Source organism: Gadus chalcogrammus, chromosome 16, assembly GCF_026213295.1.
Source record: "Gadus chalcogrammus isolate NIFS_2021 chromosome 16, NIFS_Gcha_1.0, whole genome shotgun sequence".
Taxonomy (NCBI): Eukaryota; Metazoa; Chordata; class Actinopteri; order Gadiformes; family Gadidae; genus Gadus; species Gadus chalcogrammus.
In genome coordinates this window covers 33,709,523-33,734,045 of record NC_079427.1, presented here as the reverse complement: position 1 = coordinate 33,734,045, position 24,523 = coordinate 33,709,523, and the positions used below count along the sequence as shown (strand labels likewise).

Here is a 24,523-nt window from a genome sequence, read left to right as displayed (position 1 = left end):
AACCGACAAGAAACACTTGCGTTACAGTGTGTGTATTCACATTGATGTGGACGTTGAAGAACCAGGAACGTCGGAGAACCCAATGCGGTCGTTTGAGATTCATAATATCGGCTCACACAGCTTTTGGCCGTGATAATATATATTATATGATATAGATATCTGTGTAGGCTACAATATGTTATATCCTCTCCTGGAACCGTCACCTTATCGTGGTGGAGAGGTTTGCGTGTCCCTGTGAACCTGAGAGCTGTGTTGTCTGGAGCCTTGTGCTCCTGGTAGGGTCTCTCATGGCAGAGTGGTCTCAGGTGAGGGGCCAGACTAAGAATGGTTCAAAAAACTCCAATGAAGAACGGAAAAAGAGGAGATGTGACCCGGCCCGGAGGAAGCCCGGGGCCCCCGTCTGGAGCCAGGCCCAGACGGAGGGCTCGATGGCGAGCGCCTGGTGGCCGGGTTTGCCACGGAGCCCGGTCGGGCACAGCCCGAACAAACTACGTGGCACCCCCCCTCTCTTCATCCCATGGGCCCACCACCTGTGGGAAGACCCGTTGGGGTCGGGTGCGCAGCCACATGGGTGGCAGCGAAGGTCAGGGGTCTCGACGGACCAGACCCGGGCGGCAGAAGCTGGCTCTGGGGACGTGGAACGTCACCTCGCTGTGGGGAAAGGAACCGGAGCTTGTGAGGGAGGTGGAGCGCTATCAGTTAGATCTGGTGGGGCTTACCTCCACGCACAGTCTCAGCTCTGGTACCGTACTCCTGGATAAGGGTTGGACTCTATTCTTCTCCGGAGTTGCCGAGGGCGTGAGGCGCCGGGCGGGTGTGGGGATACTCATAAATCCCCGGCTGAGCGCCGCGGTGTTGGAGTTTACCCCGGTAGACGAGAGGGTCGCCTCCCTGCGCCTAAGGGTTGTAGGGGGGAAAACTCTGACTGTTGTTTGTGCGTATGCACCAAACAGCAGCTCAGAGTACTCGGCCTTCTTGGAGACCCTGAATGGAGTCCTGTATGGGGCTCCAGTAGGGGACTCCGTAGTTCTGCTGGGAGACTTCAACGCCCACGTGGGCAACGATGGAGACACCTGGAGAGGCGTGGTGGGGAGGAACGGCCTCCCTGATCTAAACCCGAGCGGTCGTTTGTTATTGGACTTCTGTGCTAGTCATGGATTATCCATAACAAACACCATGTTCGAACATAAGGGTGCTCATAAGTGTACCTGGTACCAGAGTACCCTAGGCCGAAGATCGATGATCGATTTCGTGATCGTGTCATCTGATCTGAGGCCGCATGTTTTGGACACTCGGGTAAAGAGAGGGGCGGAACTGTCAACCGACCACCATCTGGTTGTGAGTTGGATCAGGGAATGGGGGAAATTTCCGGATAGACCTGGTAAGCCCAAACGAGTAGTGCGGGTGAACTGGGAACGTCTGGAGGAGGCCCCCGTCCTAGGTATCTTCAACTCACACCTCCGGCGGAGCTTTTCTGGCATTCCTGTGGAGGTTGGGGGCATTGAGCCGGAGTGGGCGGTGTTCAAAGCCTCCATTGCTGAAGCTGCGGTGGCTAGCTGTGGCCTCAGGGTCTTAGGCTCCTCAAGGGGCGGTAACCCTCGGACACCGTGGTGGACACCGGTGGTCAGGGAAGCCGTCCGACTGAAGAAGGAGGCCTTCCGGGATATGATATCCTGGAGGACTCCTGACTCGGTTGCAGGGTACCGACAGGCTCGAAGGGCTGCAGCGGCTGCCGTGTCGGAGGCTAAGCAGCGGGTGTGGGAGAAGTTCGGAGAGGCCATGGAGAAGGACTTTCGGTCGGCACCAAAGTGTTTCTGGAAGACTATCCGGCACCTCAGGAGGGGGAAACGGGGAACCATCCAAGCTGTGTACAGTAAGGATGGGACTCTGTTGACCTCAACTGAGGAGGTCGTCGGACGTTGGAAGGAACACTTTGAGGAACTCCTGAATCCGAATAACACGCCCTCTATGTTGGAGGCAGAGCTCGAGGTTGATGGTGTTTCGTCGTCAATTTCCCTGGTGGAGGTCACTGAGGTAGTCAAACATCTCCGCAGTGGCAAAGCCCCAGGGATTGATGAGATCCAGCCAGAAATGCTAAAGGCTCTGGGTGTTGAGGGGCTGTCATGGTTGACACGCCTATTCAACATCGCGTGGGAGTCGGGTACAGTGCCAAAGGAGTGGCAAACCGGGGTGGTGGTTCCCCTGTTCAAAAAGGGGGACCAGAGAGTGTGTACCAATTACCGGGGTATCACACTTCTCAGCCTCCCTGGTAAAGTCTACTCCAAGGTGCTGGAAAGGAGGGTTCGGCCGATCGTCGAACCTCAGATTGAAGAGGAACAATGCGGTTTTCGCCCCGGACGTGGAACTACGGACCAGCTCTTCACTCTCGCAAGGATCCTGGAGGGGGCCTGGGAGTATGCCCATCCGGTCTACATGTGTTTTGTGGATCTGGAGAAGGCGTATGACCGGGTCCCCCGGGAGAAACTGTAGGAGGTGCTGCGGGAGTATGGGGTAAGGGGGTCTATCCTCAGGGCCATCCAATCTTTGTACTCCCAAAGCGAGAGCTGTGTTCGTGTTCTCGGCAGCCAGTCAGTTTCGTTCTCAGTGGGTGTTGGTCTCCGCCAGGGCTGCGCCTTGTCACCAATCCTGTTTGTGATATACATGGACAGGATATCGAGGCGTAGTCGTGGTGGGGAGGGGTTGCAGTTCGGTGGTCTGAGGATCTCGTCACTGCTTTTTGCAGATGATGTGGTCCTCATTGGATCATCGGCCTGTGACCTTCAGCACTCACTGGATCGGCTGGCGGCCGAGTGTGAAGCGGCTGGGATGAGGATCAGCACCGCTAAATCTGAGGCCATGACTCTTAGCAGGAAACCGGTGGATTGCTTACTCCGGGTAGGAAATGAGTCCTTAGCCCAAGTGAAGGAGTTCAAGTACCTCGGGGTCTTGTTCGCGAGTGAGGGTACTATGGAGCGTGAGATTGGCCGGAGAATCGGAGCAGCGGGGGCGGTATTGCGTTCGCTTTACCGCACCGTTGTAACGAAAAGAGAGCTGAGCCGCAAGGCAAAGCTCTCGATCTACCGGTCGATCTTCGTTCCTATTCTCACCTATGGTCATGAGGGCTGGGTGATGACCGAAAGGACGAGATCGCGGGTACAAGCGGCCGAGATGAGTTTTCTCAGAAGGGTGGCTGGCGTCTCCCTTAGGGATAGGGTGAGAAGCTCAGCCATCCGTGAGGAACTCGGATTAGAGCCGCTGCTCCTTTACTTAGAAAGGAGTCAGCTGAGGTGGTTCGGGCATCTGGTAAGGATGCCCACTGGGCGCCTTCCTTGGGAGGTGTTTCAGGCACGTCCAGTGGGGAGGAGACCTCGGGGAAGACCCAGGACTAGGTGGAGAGATTATATCTCAACACTGGCCAGGGAACGCCTCGGGATCCCCCCGTCAGAGCTGGTCAATGTGGCCCGGGAAAGGGAAGTCTGGGGCCCCCTGCTTGAGCTGCTCCCCCCGCGACCCGACCCCGGATAAGCGGATGACGATGAGGATGAGGATGAGGTGTAGGCTATATGATAATATTTAGATATAGAGCTCCAGGACTCCCGTGTGTTCTAGAATATTTACAGAACACGGCTAAAGGGTGTGCGCCTCGCCATTGCGATACATCCACTGTAAACAGAGCGCATGGTGGCTGCAAGCTGCTCCGGGCCACACCCCCACCCTCCTCCTTGACACGCCCACCGAAACAGCGCATTTGGGGGAAGCTCAATGTGCGACTGGCTCGGAGTGGCTGTAACTCTGCACCACGGCTGAATTTAGGGAACGTCTTTGAATACTGTGTTAGTTGCCCACTAATACCTATATTAAAGAATACATAAAATAGCATGTCATGGGACCTTTAAGCTAACTATCTCTATATCCTGCCAATTTTAACATGGATTTAAAAACTGCATTACTATTTTTAACTGACGGGACTTTCTACACCGTCCGGTTGCGTGATTACTACCGCTGCTTTGATTGACTGTTGATGCACGCGGTGCCGACTCCGAGCCCGTCTGCACAACGTCTGCAGCAGCAGCAGCTGACAGAGTTTTCGGTTGGACTAGACGGATACTGAGTTGAAGGGTTTTTTTTTAACCCAAAGACAGTGAAGGTACAACACTTTTATGTAGGCCTACAGTCCAGTTTTAAGATATGACCAAAATACAAGCTGTGGTCGCTCACACTGAAGCTCGCTGTGGGCGTGCATGAACCGTGAACCAACCTGTCGGCGGCTGGCTGTAAACAGTGCTGCGCCTATGAGTAACTTATTAATCGCGCGACACAACGACATTTAGTAATCGATTTTTATCGATTTTATCGATTCGTTGTTGCAGCCCTAGTTAAAATGGTAATTTCAATCACTCGTATTACTGCAATACCTTACTGCGTCCGTATCTCTGCCTATGTACACAAATATATTGTATTCGTGTACAGCACCTGGTCAACTACTGTTGTTTTAAATGTGCTATATAAATAAACTTGACTTGACTTGACTATGGCCTATAGCCTACTTATTTTGGAGCGCCTGGTCCTCTGCCAATGCTACCGCGACAACAGCTTTCCGGGTGGCGTCCATGTTTTCCTGTGTGTGGGCGTGGCGTCGGATCCGAGATCCGAGTCGGTTCGCAGAGAATACTCGAACGCAGCATAAGTACAGCATTTTACGGAGGACTATAAACTGGCTGGCCTCTGAACCTACCCCCCCCCCCACCCCATAAATATTTTTTCATCGAATCTACACGATTCACGGAGGTCCTATTTTGGTTTCAAAACGGCGAATTTCGCCGAAAGGTGAGTGATTTTCATGCCTTCCCAAATCCATTTTACACCAGAATTATCCTTTAAATCCTGTGACATTTGTTAGTTTTAATCCGACTGTACAATACTTTGAAAGGATGAACCTCAGTTTCGTGATTTAGACCTCACTCCCAGAGGTCCACAGTGCAATGTTTTTTTTCACCACTGGGATGCTGACGGCGTTACCCGCCTAATTAATTTTCCTTTGTCGGCCCTCAGTCAAATTTTGGGTTTCTAAATTGGCCCTCAGCCTTCAAAACTTTGAGAACCCATGAGCCAGACAAACTCTCGTTAACTGGAGAACTAGGTAGACGAACTCTCGTTAACTGGAGAACTTGTTTGACCTACTCACGTTAACTGGAGGACACATTAGACATACTCCCGTTAACTGGCTGTGGGTTAACTTACGTATCCTAGTGCATTGTTCCCTCTCGGCACCCCAGTGATGAAGTCTGAAACAAAGTTAGAATATCATATTAGAGCATAAAAGAGAGAGCTAACAGGGCAGCTAGCTCTCTGTAGCTCAAACAGGACAGCTAGCTCTTGATAAGGCTAACAGGACAGCTAGCTCCCAGGACAGCTAGCTCTTCATAGGGCTAACAGGACAGCCAGCTCTTCATATGTCTAACAGGACAGCTAGCTCTCTGTAGCGCCAACAGGTTAGCTAGCCTAGCTCTTCATAGGGATAATAGGACAGCTAGCTCTCTGTAGCGCTAACAAGTTAGCTAGCATAGCTCTTCATAGGGCTAACAGGACAGCATGTTTCTCGGGGCTGGCATCACGTCAGACGTGTGTGTCTTAAGAGGAGAAAGCTCTCAGCTCTGGATCAGGGTTCATGGCATCATCCGTGATTTGATCATCGATCTGACAGTATTAGTGCCTTGCTCTAGATGGGAAAATAACCCTGAACCCTAGGGCTGTCTTACCCTCTCGTCCGTCTTTGTTGAAGTCTCCAACAGTCACAGAGTACCCTGCAGACAGACAGACGGAGATAATAACAGGAGTAATACAAATCATAAGACCAGGATTCGTGTGTGTGTGTGTGTGTGTGTGTGTGTGTGTGTGTGTGTGTGTGTGTGTGTGTGTGTGTGTGTGTGTGTGTGTGTTACCTAGGTAACTGTCATCGTACTGGGCGCTGGCTGACTTGGTAGCCAGTGTGTTCGCATAGCCAGTCTTAAAGCTTTTCTGGTCAAAGCGAGTGAAGACCTCTGACACATCATCAGAGATCAGCTGACCTGAGCAGAAGAGACAAGGAGTGAGGGGACATAGGAGGGAGGAGACATAGGAGGAGAGGAGATGACTCTGAAATACATTGTTTACAATGACAGTTGTTTTCCAAACTAACCACAACCACACCCATAGTACACACACCATAATGACACCCTCTAACACACACTCCCACAGACAGAGACAGAGACCGAGACCGAGAGTGAGAGATAGAGAACAATTTTTAAGCATTGGACTACATGTCCTCTGAGGTCAACTCCCCTCCTTTACTCCATCCCATCACCATTCATTCTTCATCAATCTTCCTTTCATCATTTCATCCTCACCCTGCCAGTAGAAGCTGCCTGGGCCTCCGACCACCACTCTTGTATTGTTCTGTGTGAGAGAGAGAGAGAGAGAGAGAGAGAGAGAGAGAGAGAGAGAGAGAGAGAGAGAGAGAGAGAGAGACAGAGAGAGAGAGAGAGAGAGAGAGAGAGTTTGTCATTAACTTAACACTTATGTTTAAGCGGCTCCATTCTGACTTTTAAACAGTATAAAGATCAAATAAATGTCCCAGATCACTGCCTCTTTCAGTTCCAGTTGCTGGGTGTGCATACCTTGAGGAAGTCTGCACTGAAACCAGCCTGGCAGAACCCCTGGCCTTCAGGAGAGGCCTCGGCTGGACAGGAATACAGAAAACATCTCATGAAAACTATCGTAAACATACCTTAAACATACCTACACATCTCTTAAATGTATACACATCTCTATAAACATACAATACGTATCTCTATAAACTACTTATCTCTATAAACATACAATACTTGAGTGAACGTGGAGACCCTTGAAGCGAGGGGGACTCATATCCTTTGTTTTTACAATTCTGTTAATCCTGTTCATCCAATTCTGGATCCTAGCTTTTGTAATTCTATTATATCATTGATGCTGTGACCCAGAACCCAGCTGACCCAGTACAGACCTGAACTTGAACCTGTATCGGCCTGTAGCCTCTGGTCTCTACGGGGTCTAACAGGTGAGACCGGGTCTGGAGCCTCTTGTCACTATGGGGTCAAACTGGTGAGACCGGGCCTCTGGTCTCTAATCTCTACGGGGTCTAACAAGTGAGACTGGGAGGTCTAACATGTTAGACTAGGAGGTCTAACATGTGAGACTAGGAGGTCTAACAGGTGAGTCTAGGAGGTCTGTGAGCTGAGGGTGAGGGTTAGGGACTGTTTCTCTCCGTCTACATTGAGACTGGGGTGAACCAGGCCGAATAGAAGAGTACAAATAGAATGCAAAGAATAGGATGAAGGTCTTATTGAGCCATCATAAAACACTGTTAACAGACAGACAGACAGATTTAGGACTGACTGGATCGGCAGGGAGAGTACTCCACCACTGCTTCTCCTTTCTTCAGGAAGCACGTTCCCACCGGCTCTCTCTCTGCATAGCTGTAGGTTGACCACTGGTACAGAGGAGCACAGGCCTGCACACACACACACACACACACACACACACACACACACACACACACACACACACACACACACACACACACACACACACACACACACACACACACACACACACACACACACACGCATGCACGCAGGCAGGCATGCACACGCAGGCACGCACACGCACGCGCATACACACACACAAACACACACACACCCGCACACAGACAAGCACACATGCAGGCACACACACACGCATACATGATTGTTTTGAGTAGAAAACGATATGGTAATGCAAGATTTGATTATGATAAAAAGACATACGTCAGCATGTAACAGGGTCCTCCTTACAGTAAAGTACTGTAATAAGCAACACCACAACCTGTATATTCAATAATGATGATTAATGGAGCAGCCACACTAGCACGGTGGGGCCACAGGGTGGTTCATAGACCACCCTGTGTGGGTTCATGCTGTGGGTTCACCCTGTGTGGGTTCACGTCATTAAACATGAAGCACATGCTGTTAAACAATACTTAATACAATAATGAACAGGCTAAGCTAACAGTCCAAGGTCCAGGTGGTTGAACATGAGGTCTCACCAGGATGTGCTCCCCGTCCGAACGGACCGACGCTCCGAACCACTGCCTGGACTTAAACTCCATCTGTACTCCTTCAGCAGACTTCCTGTTGTCTGCTCACACACACACACACACACACACACACACACACACACACACACACACACACACACACACACACACACACACACACACACACACACACACACACACACACACACACACACACACACACACTCATATTTCAATGGAGTGTGAAAAACATGAGGTACTTACGTTTTCAAATATGGATATAGTATATATATTGGTATAAATATTTATATTAATGTATATTTTATATTTTTCAATATTAAAGGTATTTTTGAAATTTCCTACTGTGTTTATTGTCCACACGTTAAATATGTTTTTTACACATGGTAAATATATTTTCAACTTAAATATCATTTTCAAGTCATCTCTATTCATTGATAACATTTTTACAATAGTGGAAAAGAAATCCCTGTGGAAATTAGAGAAGTAATAAAGCAGTCATTAATCATGTATCTGACTCTGAATGGTGTATGCAAGCAGCACTACATAGAATCTCTACAGTATTTCAATAAATATTAAACACAGAAATTAATAAATAGGACTATGAAGTAAATAAATGTCAATATTAACATACAACCCTGTATCACGTGATTTCGTGCTCATGCTCACGAAAATGTATCCATTGAAACGTGTCCAAGAGCATGATTGTTCCAACTTTTTTCTTGCTATACAGGAATACCAGTGCAATAACTAGTCCCTCTAGTTATGGATACAAAAAAATAACAATCTGAATTTGCAGATTTTGCATCTTACACCAGAATGTATATCTACGTTGTCCCACAGCGGAAAACGTGGTAGTTTTAGTTCTACAATAACAACCTATACTTTTCAATAGGCCTGCGTTGGTGGTTGCTATGCCCCCCCCCCCAGTTATCGTATTTATATATATATATATTAGAGCTGTCAAGCGATTTAAATATTTAATCGTGATTAATCGCATTAATGTCATAGTTAACTCACGATTAATCGCACATTCTTTTTCTATGCTAAATATCCCTTGATTTCTTTGTCCCATAATTCTTCTCATTTTAATTCTCTTATCAACATGGTGAAGTGCATTGGCTTGCCTTGTGCAAATGATTTTTTATTGATAACAACATTGGCATATACTGATCAAAACAGGACGATACAAAAAAAGAGCCTATAGTGCAATTAAACGACTGCTTTGAACAAATGTCATTTGAACATAGCAGTCAGGCTACTGCTTCTTTGTTTTGAGAAAAAAAAATGTTGTTTTTTTTTAAATAAAGTAATTGCGTTAATCGCGCGATAAATTTTTTAACGCCGTTAAAATTGGTTTGCATTAACGCCGTTAATAACGCGTTTAACTGACGGCTCTAATATATATATATGCGCTTGTTTTTACAACCCATGTCCATTATTTCATTTTCTGTAACATGCACGCATATATCCTGTATCCATGCAATATGAACACAATATTCGGAACAACCCCCAAACATTTTGATTCTAGATTCCTGTGATAGGAGCGGGATGCTGGGAAGAGGAATATTAATCTACAGAAATCAAGCACAGTTCACGTTGCAAACAAGTTTATGAGTTTGATGTAAAGTGCAATTTGCACAAACCTAGATGAGGATTTATAACCTCAATAAAGCACTTCAGTCATTTACTTCAGTCTTTCTCATTATTTTCTTTCCCCCCTGCCTCTCTGCCCTCTTCTGTCAAGTCTGCCCGTGCAACGTAGTACAATTACTTAATTGGTAGACGCAACAGTAACGTAATCAACATGTGTGACCAATAGAAATCCAACAAGAAACTAAACAAGCCGTGGATGACTGCAACTGCTACTGACCTCAATCGCTGTGTGGATAATAGTGGTGTGACGATACACTCAGCTCACGAGACGAGACGAGACATGATATTTGGTTCACGAGAACGAGACGAGACGAGATTTTAAGAAAACTACAATGACAAAATATATGGCTGGACCAACAGACTTCTCCTCCTCTTCTTCTTTTCCTTCTCCTTCGTTAGGTTCTGGCAGGCTAGACGTAGCAAAGGCGCATTACTGCCCCTACAAGCCACAAATAGAAGTTTGGATAGTTCACAAATCTCACGACAGATTTTTAATGCGACGGGTAATATCGTCAAGTTTAATCTCGCGAGATCATCACACCCCTAGTGGATAATATTAAAGCTGCAGAGCTAATAAAGTAACTTTGCAAACAACACCGCTACCAGCCATAGCAACCGGGGAAAGACGTCTGTGTCGTTCGCGGAAAGACGTCTGTGTCGTTCGCGGACGAGTCGTTTGTTTCGAAATAATCTTTTGGACAAGCCATTCATTTTGAACAAATCTTTTGAACGAGTCCTTTAAATGAGTCCTTTTGCTAAAAGGTGATTTTAGTGATTCTGTTCACCTAGAGAAGACAAAATGGCGGATGACAAGCCAGATCTAGAGAGCTTAAAGCGGAGGCGCTCAAATGCGCAACGAAACATTACAACACGAATAAACCGCCTTGATGTTAGTGCTGGTCGTTTACGTGAAGTTGAGTTGTCAGAAGAGGCGAGATTGAAGGATGATTATGACAACCTCCTCGATGTCGGTAATGAATATATCGACGCACAGAGCCAGACAGACCCTACAGGTGACGACAGTGAGTCGTGGGACGCCCTGGTGAAGAGAGATGCCAGTGAGCAAAGGTTCCTTGAAATTGAGGGCAAGATCATGGAAATGCTTTGGTCCAAGTATGCAGCGCCGGACATAGACGCTCTCGTACCACAGTTCAAGTCTGCCTTTGATCAGGCTGAGGCGCTCGGGAAAGGTAAAGTAGTGCCATAGACGCAGCAACAGCTACAATGCTACATGCTACAATGGGTAAATTGGATAGGAAACTCCATGAACTCAGAGAGGCTGTGTACGCTTGGAGAGACTATCGGCCGCATGGAAAGGACAAATGGATGCTCCTTTTATCACTGAGAGAGGACAAGGAGCAACTGATGGATGAGTGGACATGTCAACGTGACAATGAGGTTATGAAGAGGAACAGTACAGAACAAAATGACGGTGGCAACGGTGACGGAGGTGAGGAAGAGGATGAAGATGTGGCAGGTGATGATGCGGTCGGTGGGCATGTCGCAACAGCTGCAGATAACATCACTTTTACCCAACCAGTAACCCTTGCTGGTGCTACTCCACCTGTTGACACCCAGCCTGCTGTTGTCAATCCGCCCGTCGATGGGCAGGGAACTGTATATGTTACGAGCTCTCCTTCATTCATGTCCACTGAAAGAGCAAGCATCACTACCTGCGCTGCTCAAAGTGCTACTGTCAATAGTCGACCTCAGGGCAGGTATGTGGCAGCTACCACACTTAGTACCCCCCAGCAGACATTACAGCCCACTCTGCAGTCGCGATGGTCTGATGGTGGACTTGGTGTCAGTTCCGCCCTACCTCCAACCCTTGCCAGCACGCCACAGCTGTTGAGTGTTCGTGCCTCTCCACCAGTCGATATCAGCATGGGGCAAGGTAGTAGCATGCCATATAGCGGCCCTGGTGCGTACGTCGGTGGGGATATCAGCTCCCAATGGGCCCGACCAAACATAAGGCTCACACCCATAAGCTTGCATAAGTTCTCCGGGGACAGGAGGGACTATTGGCGCTGGAAGGCTGAATGGGAGAGTATCCAGGCGCAAGCGGAGCCTACGGTGTCAAGGGAATGCAAGAAACTTCACTTGCTGGACAGTATAGATGAGACTGTGAAAAGTGAACTCAGACTATCGCGTTACAGAGATGCAAACGATATATTTAGGGAATTAGAGAACCGTTATTGTGATAAAGCACAAACGGCAGAAGAGATCGTTTTGGAGCTATAATCACGACCTGCTGTAAAGAACCATTTACATTTACATTTAGGGCATTTAGCAGACACTTTTATCAAAAGCGACTTACAATAAGTACATTTGTATTAAGAAGTGCATCAATACTTCTTATGACAACCACCAAATGCAACCACCAGAACCACCAGCCACGAGAGATGTTAGAATTGATCCTAGCAGTGGAGAGGGCAGCATTGGACCTCACAGACCTGGGGTGCGAAGATGCTATGCAGAATCAGCTGGTGATTCGGTCTTTAGAGAGCAAACGCCTGTTAACAACGGCCCACCAAGAAACCGTTTCGACAGGCTCTTGATGTTCCTGGAAGACCAAAAGTCGTTGCTCGTGAGGTTGGAACAGTTGCTTCCCAGCAAGCCATGGCCTGCTAATGCTCCTGAGAGACCAAGCTACCGGGAGAAACCAGTTGACAGGTGGAGAGAAAATAAGTCATTCACTAAGACTACAGCAAGTGAAGTCAAAAGAGACTCCAAGCAGATACCATGTGCCGTGTGTGGCGATGAGGAACATGGAGGTAAACTGTTTCGTTGTAAAACTTTCAGGAAGGCCAGTCTGTCGGAGAAGAATGCTCAGGTGAAAAAGGCAAAAGCGTGTACAAAGTGCCTGGATGTTCACGGGATCGATGGGGCCAGCACTCCAAGGTTCCTCTGTCGTACGGAGGAGTGTAAGATAGGCGACATTCCGGTAGACCACCACTAATTCCTCTGCCCTAAGGCACCAACAATGAAGGATGCTGCTAAGAAGGAAAACAAAGCAGAGGAAAAGAGGGGACCTCGTGGTCCGACAGAGGAGCAAGAGGCTGTGTTCGCCGAGTTGAGACTGACTCCCCGCCAGTTGGAGGCTGTCCGCAGGGCCTGTACTAATATGGCAACGTTGAGAGCGTGTTCTGGCAAGAATCCGATAGAACAGAGTGGCTGGAAAGAACATCCAGTCCTCATGATGCTCTTACCTGTCACGGCAAAGAGAGGATGCGGCCTTGGAGCCTTGATTGATCTCGCTTCTGACACTAATTACATTACGCACCAAGCTGCTGAAAGACTCGGACTGACCGGTGAACCAATCTCCCTTGTCGTGTATGGTGTTGCACGATGAAGGTGAAGGTTGATACAAAAAGGTATCTCGTGACAATAAAGGTGTGGACCTCACGTGGAAATTTGAGCTTCCACGAGATGATCTGCTACGGGATGGAAGACATCGCCAAAATGGATCGAGTGCTGAGTTCGGAGCGGCTGGAGCAGTTTTTCCCTGAAGCTAAACCGGGAAAACTGGCCCGCCCAGGGAAGATCGATCTATTGATCAGTGCTCGAGAAGGCCGATTAGCTCCACAAAGACTGCAACGGGTCGGCGACCTGGTGTTGTGGGACGGTCCTCTAGGCAAGACAGTGAGTGGTGTGCATCCTAACCTCTTCAAAGAAGTGGAGGTGACCACATGGCAGTCGGAGTCGCACTTCACTCACTCCATGAGGACAGTAGCAGTCAAAGTTGAAGAACACTTTGTGGGAAGGCCAGGAAGCCATTTGGAACAAGAGAGCAGTATGGAAGTTCGAACGACAGCAGCATGCAATAAAGAGATCCTTGAGTGGCTAAAATGGGACAGCATCGGTGCTGCCTGTGACCCTACCTGTGGAGGGTGTCGCTGTGGAAAGTGCCCACCAGGAGGAAAGGAGATGTCTCTGGCTGACGACAAAGAGCTGAAGATAATAAGGGCAGGTCTAACCTTCAGAGAGTGACATCCACAGCGACCAGCCACGCTGGGATGCGAGGTACCCCTGGAAGGAAAACCCAGCCTCTCTTCCCAACAACCGAGAGGCTGTGGAAGCAACGTTCCTGAGGGCTGAGAAGCGGCTCATGAAAGACCCCGTGTGGAAAGAAGCTTACATGAGGCAAGTGCACGAGATGGTAGACAGGGGAGCTGCTGTTAAGCTCACTAAGGACGTGATGGACAGCTGGAATGGTGCCGTGTGGTGGGTGAGCCACCTAACCGCACCAAACCCCCACTCAGTGACTACAGCGGTGCGCCTCGTCTGGAATAGTAGCCAGGAGTTCAGAGGGGTGAGCATGAATGGCATTTTGCTCAAAGGCCCAGACGTCCTAAACCCTATCAGAGCAGTGCTCCTCAGATTCCGGGAAGGAGAACATGCAGCCATCGGAGACATCACCAAGATGTATAATTCGGTATGGCTGGAGGAATGAGAGGTCCATGTGCATCGGTTCCTATGGAGAGACTCACCCAAAGATGAGATTGAGGATTTTGCTGTTGTGAGGGTGATCATGGGAGATAAACCAGCGGGGTGCATTGCGCAGATTGCCATGCGTGAGACCGCGAAGTTACCCCAGTTTTCTGATATGAAGGAGGAAAGAAGAGTCATTGAGGAAGACTCCTATGTCGATGACCTCCTTACGTCCCACAATGACCCACACGGTCTAGACAAGATCCTAAAGGGAGTGGAGAAGATACTGGAAGCAGGAGGTTTCTACCTCAAGCCCTGGGTCCGGTCTGGTCAGAGTGGGAGGCAGGACGGGACAGGGTCCAAGCCAGTGACTCTGGTGTTGCCCAACCAGCTATGGGAGGAAGATAACAAAGCCCTGGGGGTTGGTTACCTAGTGCAAGAGGACAAACTCTTTGTTATGGTCTCCATCAACATCTCCAGAAGGAAGAAGAAGATGAGAACTGAGATTGACCTCACCGAAGAAGAAGTGGAAGTAAAGACACCAAACCCACTGACTCGTCGTGTTCTACTTAGCCAGATCGCCGGGTTGTATGACCCAATCGGTCTAGCAACACCTGTGAAACAGAAAGGAGTGATTATTGTGAGAAGAGCCTTCCAGGAAGCTGGCAAGCTTACCAAAGATACCTGGGATGAACCTGTCTGATGAGCTCAGAGGAAAAGCAATTGAACTGTTTAAGGAGTACGCTCGTCTGAGTAGCATCAAGTTCCACAGAAGCCTCACGCCCTCCGACTGGAGGGGTAAACCCTGGGGTATCACGTTTTCTGACGGGAGCTGTGAGTCCTATGGTGCTGTACTGTACTTGCGATGGGAGACGTCATATGGTGTGGTCACCCGGCTTGTAGAGTCAAAAGCCAAGTTAACCCCCCTCGACCAGAAAGGTGACGCAGTCAAGGCTGAGGTCTGCGGGGCTGTTTTTGCCTCATGTCTAAAGGGATACGTATCGAAGCATGGACGATTGGACGTGGAGAAGTGGTACCACTTCATTGACAGTCAGACGGTGCTAGGAGCCATCCAGAGAGAGAGCTACGGATTCCAGACATTCTTTGCGAACTGAGTCGGAGAGATTCAGAAGGCTGGGCCCGTAACTGACTGGTGGTGGATACCAGGCGAGGTCAACATCGCTGATCTAGTCACGAGGGGGTGCTCTCCTGAACTGCTGGGTGAGAACTCTGTGTGGCAGAAAGGTCCCAAGTTCCTGTCTAGTCCAGTGGAGGATTGGCCCATGAAGTCCGCTTCAGAAGTAGCAGCTGATGCTAGGGAGATGGTGAGCAAACTCCAGAGAAAGGCCTTTTCGGCAGTCCTCATCAGAGCGCAAGCCAAGAAGTTGTTAAACCCTGCAAGTCCTATTGGTGAAGGTCCAATAGTCACAGATGGATTCTGGGGTCACAGATGGATTCCGGGCCTCTATATCCGGGCCAGTTCAGGCTGGGTCGGGTCGTGGAGGTGTGTCCCGATGTGAAGGGAGTAGTACGAGAAGTTTTCAGTGGACAGCCCAAGAGAAGCCGAGGTGTGCAGGACTATCCCTCCACCATCCTCCACAGGGACATTAGGAGGTTGGTGGTTCTGCTTCCAGTGGAGGATCAAGACCCCCCCACTGCCATCCTCCCGGAGGCTGGTGGTGTGTTTCAGTGAAGGATCAAGACCCCCCCACTACCATCCTCCCGGAGGCTGGTGGTGTGTTTCGGTGAAGGAGGTCATAATGTCATTAAGGACAATGTGTGTTGTTTATGGTTATTGAGACTACCTTGAACCTATGGTTATTCATGTTGTGACATAGTACGTTCATGGGGAGAACTTAGAAGTTTAGCTGTTTTGGTTATGGTGGCTTACTTGAATTCTAGAATCAGTAGGCCAAGTGGGAGGTGTAGAACTTCCCAGTAAGTGTTACTATTGCTTTATATATATATATATTGGAAGTGATAGATGTTATGAATATGTTCTGGGGTATTTGAGGAAATATGTGTGAACATTTACCACCTTATTCCGAATGCAGGCATATTTTATGTTATATTTTATATACTGTATGTTATAATTATACCAGGTTACAGGTTTGTTTATTATCATTCCTGGTCTCCAGACTGTGTGTCTGTGTATGCGCGACTAGTCCCAGTGCGCAGGTGGCCACGCCTTTAGGTCGCATTTTATTCAGTTGATGGTCAGGACTAGTACGCCTTGCCGGTGAGTGACTATAAACTAGCATTGCTAGTAACTCAAATCAAGAATTAATATCACGGGAATGTTTGTATAATTTCATTGGTTAATTCTGGGTTTTCTGTTTGTGTTTTCGTTGCAGGTTTACAACCTATCTGTATAACTAACTAACCAACAACTAATTAGTTATTGTCAATTTGAGAGGCTAGCGTAGCTCTTGGTAGTCAGGCTACCTAGTGCGTGGATGCTTATTGTTTATGTGAATGCAATAAAAGTTCATAAAGTTAATCGAGTTGTATCCGCCGTACTTGTCCTGAAACCCTTCCAGTGGGGAGTTTATTGAGCTATAGCAGGTAGCTTAGTGAAAACTGGACAGGTAGGTTGCTAAGGAAGTTAGAAACTATGTTTTTGGGAAACTAACCCCAGATCTGCTTATTCTTTTAGCCTGTTCTTTTCAATTCTACTAGATATTTATATAATTGCTCCCCTTATTGTGGCTTTAGCACTATCCCATAGGACAGACTGTGAAACATCCCTATTATCATTAATAATAAAGTACTTCTGTATATATTCTTTAATATCCTTAGTTACAGCAGGGTCATTCAGTAAAGAGATATTTGCTCTCCAGTATTTTTTTATTTCTTCTATTCCTAAATTTAGGTAAAGGATTATAGATGCGTGGTCTGGTCGCTGATTGTTATTGAGTCTATCTTGCAATCCAGTAATTGATACATGCATTGTTTTAGGGACACAGAAAATATCGATATATGAATAGCCCCGTGGACATTTGAGAAAAAACTAAAGTCCCTGCCCTTTGGAGTTCTGTTTCTCCAAAAGTCTACCAAACCCTGCTCTCCTAACATGTTATGCAGTATTCTTGATTTGACTGTTTGCGTTCCATCGGCATTCTATCAATCTTTCCATCCATTACACTGTTACCGTGATACCAAACGCCCCGCTCATGACGCATTCCTCTGTCTTCAGTTGAGCTTATTCTCTCCTCCATTTCCCCGAGCGTTTCAATAAGGGTTGTAAATCCTTCATATTTCTTCCACTCTCTCTAACCTGTTTAGTATCTTCGGAGGCCTCTTTGTGTTATTTCTCAGCGTACTGTGGCAGACACCAGGGAGGAGCGAGGGGACTGGTAGGTCTGGCAACCTGCTGGCTCCACCCCCAAGCCATACATGGACTTCCTCCGATCAACGAGGCAGGCCTGAAGGCCATTAAGCTGGAGTGCTGGCTGTTAAAAGAAAGAGGAGGCTACCACAAGCCGGAGCTAGGGCTAGCAAGCTACAGAGAGGACTACGGATTGGGGATTACCCTGTTTCACCCACCCTGGTGGTTTTGATTTACTAGATGAATAAACCATCCTGAGATGGACCTGCTCTCTGTGTTGTGTGGTGTTATCATTCAACTTGGTGGCGTGGAAACCCCACACCGACTGGCACGCTACAGTACGTATCTAGCTACACAGCCACTGTTCCCTTTGAGTCACCGGAAGTCGCCCATTTAATATTGACTTGATGGAATTCCATACTGTAACAGCAGGAAGAACAGAGCATGACAAGCAGGAAATCGATACTACTTATCCATAGACACACACACACAACCTTCCGCTACGAAACCCGCATTATCCTAGCCCTACATCACCAGACCAATTCCTACACCATATCATTTTGGAACCTATCAGTTCCTCTGCCATGTTGAGGGCCTTATCAACGATGCAGACCAAAACCCATCTTGACTCAACTGGACCTACAACTAACCAGAAACGCAATTTGTGGCACATTAGCGGCAGCCATCTTGTTCCTTGAAATGCTCCTCTGTAGAGTCATCGTATCAAACCGACCCTATTAGATAATCGGTTGTGATTGGAGCAACCCGGGCCCGGCCTGCTGCCCATCTGTCTGAACTGGAGGGGCTACGCATTTAGGGAGATTAATCATGAGCTATCACCACGTGGAAGGAAGTGGAAATGGTAGAATAGATTAACGGGTTTTCTAGAAGTAAATCTAGAAGTAACGCCACATGGCACCATTTTTACTGCAGGAGTTTGTTAGTCCCTTTATCTTTAACCCTTCTACCTAGATAGCTGTTCTGTTTGACCAATGTTAAAAGGAGTTATGAGTCAGAGACAAGGGCGTGAGTGTGCACACTAAGCTGGGCTGTAGTGTCTGACAAAATGACCACAGAATACCAACACAGAACCACAACATTACAACAGACAATGAGACAGACTCTGTCTCCACCGTACACACACACAAGGAGCAGAGCAGCAGGGGGGAGAGAGCAGCAGGGGTGAGAAGAGAGGAGCAGGGGTGAGGGAGGAGTAGGGGTGAGAGAGGAGAGGAGTATGGCAAGCTGAATTGACATTTATTAACTAAGTTTGACTATCCGGAATTTACATTGTAGATATCAACAACTTCATTCAAGATATCTGTTACGTAGTTGTGACTAGTCGAAACGACAGTTAGAGATATCTGTGACGTAGTTTTGACTAGTCGAAACAATAGTTTCGACTAGTCAAATTGCAGATATCTGTCAGATTGCAGATATCTGTAATTCAGTTTTGACTAGGCGAAACTGAATTACAGATATCTGCAATGACTTCACGGAAAACGACATTCAACTCGTCACACATCTTAAATGACAATTGCAGATATCTGTAATTCAGTTTCGCCTAGGCAGAATGAAAGTTAAAGATATCTCAAACGTCATTTGAGTGTTGGGCATTACGTTTTAGATATCCGGGAATCCTCATTGCTCGCTGCCAGCTCCTGCCTGGCACGGGCCGCAGCGTTAAAAAGACGGTTAAAAACCCCGACTCCCTCGACCTCCGGCTGCTCTGACATGGTGCTATATGGAGCGATGTAATCAGTGTGAATGATGATTGAACGAGGAGATGCTCCGCTCCCGCTTAAAGTAAACGGTCCTATAATTTGTCATTACAGATATCTGAAACGTCATTACAGATATCTGAAACGTCATTTCGCCTAGTCAAAACTCGAATTCAAGATATCTTTAATTCAGTTTCGCCTAGGCAGAATGAAAGTTAAAGATATCTACAATTGTAGATATCTCTAATCAAAATTCCTTTCAAGATATCTATAACTTGATATTAGATAACTACAACGTCATTTCGCCTAGTCGTAACTCCAGTTAGAGATATCTACAACGTCATTTTGACTAGTCGTAACTCCAGTTAGAGATATCTACAACTTCATTTCGCCTAGTCAAAACTTAATTTAAGATATCTGAAAAGGGACATGTAGATATCTTGAATTGAGGTGAATTAAAGATATCTTGAACTGGAATTATGACTAGTCAGAATCAAATTGTAGATATCTCTAACTGGAATTACAGATATCTACAATTCAGTTGCAGATATCCGTAATTCACAAAGTGGATATCCGCAACTGAATTGTAGATATCCGCAATGAGAAACCCCATAGACATGAATGGCGAAAATAACGTCATTTCGCCTAGGAGGAATGTCTTTGTGGATATCTGAAAAGACAATTGCGGATAGGAGGAATGTAGTTGCGGATATCCGAGATGTTAGTTTTGACTAGGCGAAACTGAATTGCAGATATCTGCAATGTAAATTCCGGATAGTCAAACTGAGTTAATAAATGACAATTCGGCTTGCCATAAGAGGAGCAGCGGTGAGAGAGGAGAGAGAGGAGAGGAGCAGGGGTGAAAGTGGAGCAGGAGTGAGAGAGGACAGGAGTACGAACAAGAGGAAGATGCGGTCTGTTGGAATGTGCTCTTACATGTTGAGCTCCAGGCCATGGTTTTGTGTGCATGAGGAAGAAAAAAGCAGCGTGTTCATCATTATTACGGAGCACTAATGTCAAGCGGAACGTTACTAAACAACTACACCTTGTATATGATGAATACAGTTGAGTGCAGTAGTAATGGGTAGCCTTTGTGTTGGTGTGTGAGTATTTTCAGAGAGGAAGCAGATATTAGCATGACACACACACACACACACACACACACACACACACACACACACACACACACACACACACACACACACACACACACACACACACACACACACACACACACACACACACACACACACACACACGGTACTAATAGTGTTAACATTATACTAGCATAGCTAGCACTAGCTTGTGGCTAAATGTGGTTTGAAGAGCTCTACAGGCTACATGCTTATTATTTGGACAGGCCCATATGTTCCTGAGCCTTCCCTCTCACAGCATGATAAAAAAACTGGTTCACTTCAGCAGCATTTTGAACACGCCACAGAGTTCTGCCCAAACAAGGTAAATAGAAGAATGAGCCCTGCAAGACCCCTCTCTCTCTCTCTCTCTCTCTCTCTCTCTCTCTCTCTCTCTCTCTCTCTCTCTCTCTCTCTCTCTCTCTCTCTCTCTCTCTCTCTCTCTCTCTCTCTCTCTCTCTCTCTCTCTCTCTCTCTCTCTCTCTCTCTCTCTCTCTCTCATGTTAAGAGGCAGCTGTGTGGTGCCTGCTGTGCTTTTCCATCACAGACAGGGGGAGCAGAAGCTTACAATAATTAGCAACTCTTGTGAAAGACAGTTTATTTCACATTGAGCATACAACCTCACATTCCATGCTGTGTTGGAACATGTAGGCTGGCTGAACGCCTGCCTCCTCTCTTCCTGTTTGTCCAAAGCCATGCGGTTAGTTAGTCAGACTCAATCGAGGGTCTACTAATAACATGGGTTTGTCATATCCATGTTTGCATTGGGCTTCACAGGCCAAGAGGATTCACACCCCTTCACTCTAGGAACAAATGACCCTTCTTCCAGGAAGTACAAGATCCGTAATAAGATAATAAATAACAGAAGTACTTGCTCTATGCTGTCTGGTCTTTAGTTCATATAATCAGTGACCTACTATTTGTATGTATTACAGTCCAGTATGGTTGGTGTAGCATTGATAGCTAGCTACAGTACGTGGTAAATGTAGGTGTAGCTTTGGGTTTAGGTTGGGATGGTATAGAGATGTAGCTGACGGTGGTACATGATTAATGCAGGATGGGGGTGGGGATGTAGCCTTAGGGTTGTAGCTGTAGGTTGAGGTGCTTAAGGTGGTGTAGCTGTATGTGGTGTAGTGTAGGTGTAGCTGTGGCAAATGTTTTGTTGCTATGGGTGGACCCGGTGTGTAGGTGAACTACAGGTGGGGGTGATTAAAGCAGTAGGGTGGTGTGGTACGTAAGGTTGGGGTGTTCAATGCAGTAGGGTGGTGTGGTGCTTCAACTTGGGATGTTAAGGGTGGTGTTGTAGGTCAGGTGGGGGTGTTTAGGTGGGTGTTGTAGGTCAGGTGGGGGTGTTTAGGGTGGTGTGATGCTTCAGGGGAGGTCGTTAGGGCGGTGTGATGCTTCAGGTGTGGGTGTTTAGGGTGGTGTGGTACCTGTGCTGTCGAAGTGGAGCTGCTCGCAGGCTGCAGAGCTCCAGGGACAGCTGTACACCGCCCCTCGCTCCACCACAGCGCTGTCCTCCGTGGTGTTAGCCCTTGGAGCCCCTACCAACACGTCTGACCTGGGGAGAGGGTTCAAAGGTTAACCAATGACCTGAGAGGTCTCCTGGTTAACCTCTGACCTGAGGGGTCACCTGGTAACACTCTGACCTGGGGGGCACCTGGTAACACTGACCCGAGAGGTTACCTGGTAACACTCTGACCTGAGGGGTTACCTGGTTACACTCTGACCTGAGGGGTCACCTGGTTAATGTACCCTCAGGGTCTCTCTTTCCCTCCTCAGGGTCTCTCCTGCAATAATACATACAGGCTATAATACATATGCTAAACAGGCTATAATACATATAATATACAGGCTATAATACACATACTAAACAGGCTATGATACTAAACAGGCTATAATACATTAACTATACAGGCTATTATACACTATAAAACATATACTAAATAGGCTATAATACACTATAAAACATTTACTATACAGGCTATAATATATTATAATACATCTATACAGGCTATAACAGTGGTTCTCAAAAAAAACATGATCTCATGGTAAATGTATTTCCATTCAAACTAGTATTTTGATAGTATTGTTTTATATACAGGCTATAATACATCTACTATACAGGCTATAATACATCTACTATACAAGCTATAATTATTTTACTATACAGGCTATAATACATTTACTAAACACTAGAATGCATGATTACTAGGTCGTAGTTATAGTTCGTAGTTATAGTTGTAACCTCCATCAAAGTAAATATAACAGGATGAAACATCTAACATGAGACAACCTCTGACATTATATTCAAGATGAGATATAGCTGTATCATCTAACATGAGACATAACATCTAACATGAGACATAACATCTACATGAGACATAACATCTAACATGAGACATAACATCTAACATGAGACATAACATCTCACATGAGACATGACATCTACCATGAGACATAATCTCCTTCATGAGACATAACATCTAACATGAGACATAACCTCTAGAGAGCAGACCACTCTCCGCAGGGTCTGAGTCTAAGGCGTGTTGCCGATTAGAGAAGGACAAGCTAAGGACCGGTTACGGGCCAGCTAAGGTCTAGTTAAGGACTAGCTCTTACTTCTGGTTGTTGGCGGTCTTGAAGAAGTCCACCGAGAAGCCGAAGTAGCTCCCCTCTGGTCCAGAGAACACGGCGGGGTTTTCCACGTCCAGATTAAAGGAGAAACAGAACTGAAGCATCCCAGACGTGAGGACAACCGCCAACCAGAGCCGAGCCATGTCTTCTGCAGTGAGGAGGGGACCTGGTCCGGTCCTGGTGCTGGTCCTGGTACTGGTCCGGTCAGGTCCTGGTCCAGTCGGGTCTAGGGGGGTGATCAGAAGTTTGGCAGTGTATTTTGCTCTTATTTGGTTCCACTACCAACGCTCAGCTGTAGCGATGTCAGTGTAACCGGGTCAACAAGCTTTCACATTGGCTTCCTTTAAGTTGGTCAAGTCTTCCTGTTCTCTGCAGACCGACCGGAACTCAGGGAGCGGCTCATGTCTCGCCCGTGGCCGAGCCCCGGATGTCCAATCCGTGCAGCATGTCCCCGCCCCTCGCCAAGCCCCGGATGTCCGCTCTCTGCAGCATATTTTGGAATCTGTAGCAGTTTCTCAATATCAAGTGCGCGAACTACGGACTCGTGGACTTGGAAGTTCGCTCTTGGCAAGTCCGTCTTCCAAGTACAAACCTCCGAGGACAGGAGTACGCACCTGCATTTGGAACAGCAGCGGTCTCGATGACGACGTCACCACCTCAGCTCGTCTGTTAAATGTGCTACGGCCTCATGTAGGCATATACTAATGAACAATGTAAACAAATTATGTAAAACAAAACACCAGCCTCTTTCTTTTAAAATAGTATGTTAATATTTTGAATGAATATAAATGAAAATATATTATGCGTATTCACATGGCACGCCAGCTGTACCCTACATATAAAAAGTCAGTGGCGGGAAAAAGATTGTAGGCCGTTTCTCAATGTTCCTATATATAGCCTAATATTATATTATTGGAGAGTAGGCTATTGATATAAGAACTACGAACGATAGTTATGTTATTATAACTCTAGTTCTATGATTGTAGGCGTAGCCGTCTAGGCTTCGCCTTATGGGCTTGTCCCGTGCGCGCGGCTGCGCGCGCTGAAAATTCAAACTATGCACCTATCAGCGTGGGCACCGCCCACATTTCCCACGGTATCGTGTCTATATAACGCGGTGTATACCGTCGCTCATCCTCCACGCTTTTCTTTCAGCATTTGGAGGGTACAGCAGGTGGGAAACTAGACGGCTACGCCTACAATCATAGAACTAGAGTTATAATAACATAACTATCGTTCTATTTCATGTAGGCTACGCCGTCTAGGCTTCGCCTTATGGGCTAAGGTGAAGCTGCGAGCGGAGCCCGATCAATGTACTCCTGCTGGACCCCAGTCAAAACGACCTAAGTCACCAGAACACATTAAGACTCAAAAAGCCAAGGAAGTGTAAAACACAACAGCTTTATAAAAACGAATTCCTCCTAGATCAAGCAACGCAATGATCAAGGGAGAAAAAAGTGAGTCTGTAAAGACTCCGGCTCTATTCCGTGCTTCATGGAACCCATGAAAA

General features: G+C 47.1%; 1 protein-coding gene across 1 annotated transcript in view; it reads right to left on the bottom strand.

Annotated features, from left to right (window-relative positions):
• The window catches only part of itgav (integrin, alpha V), a 73,534-nt gene extending 50,093 nt beyond the window's left edge, over positions 1-23,441 (bottom strand). The window contains exons 1-9 of the mRNA XM_056611386.1: positions 22,999-23,441; positions 21,810-21,937; positions 8,099-8,190; positions 7,411-7,525; positions 6,657-6,718; positions 6,387-6,435; positions 5,943-6,068; positions 5,760-5,804; positions 5,242-5,285 (exon numbers count right to left, since the gene is read on the bottom strand). Coding sequence (XP_056467361.1) covers positions 5,242-5,285; positions 5,760-5,804; positions 5,943-6,068; positions 6,387-6,435; positions 6,657-6,718; positions 7,411-7,525; positions 8,099-8,190; positions 21,810-21,937; positions 22,999-23,156 — 819 coding nt within the window. The 5' untranslated portion in view covers positions 23,157-23,441. The remainder of the gene's footprint in view (positions 1-5,241; positions 5,286-5,759; positions 5,805-5,942; positions 6,069-6,386; positions 6,436-6,656; positions 6,719-7,410; positions 7,526-8,098; positions 8,191-21,809; positions 21,938-22,998) is intronic.
• Positions 23,442-24,523: the final 1,082 nt, after the last annotated feature.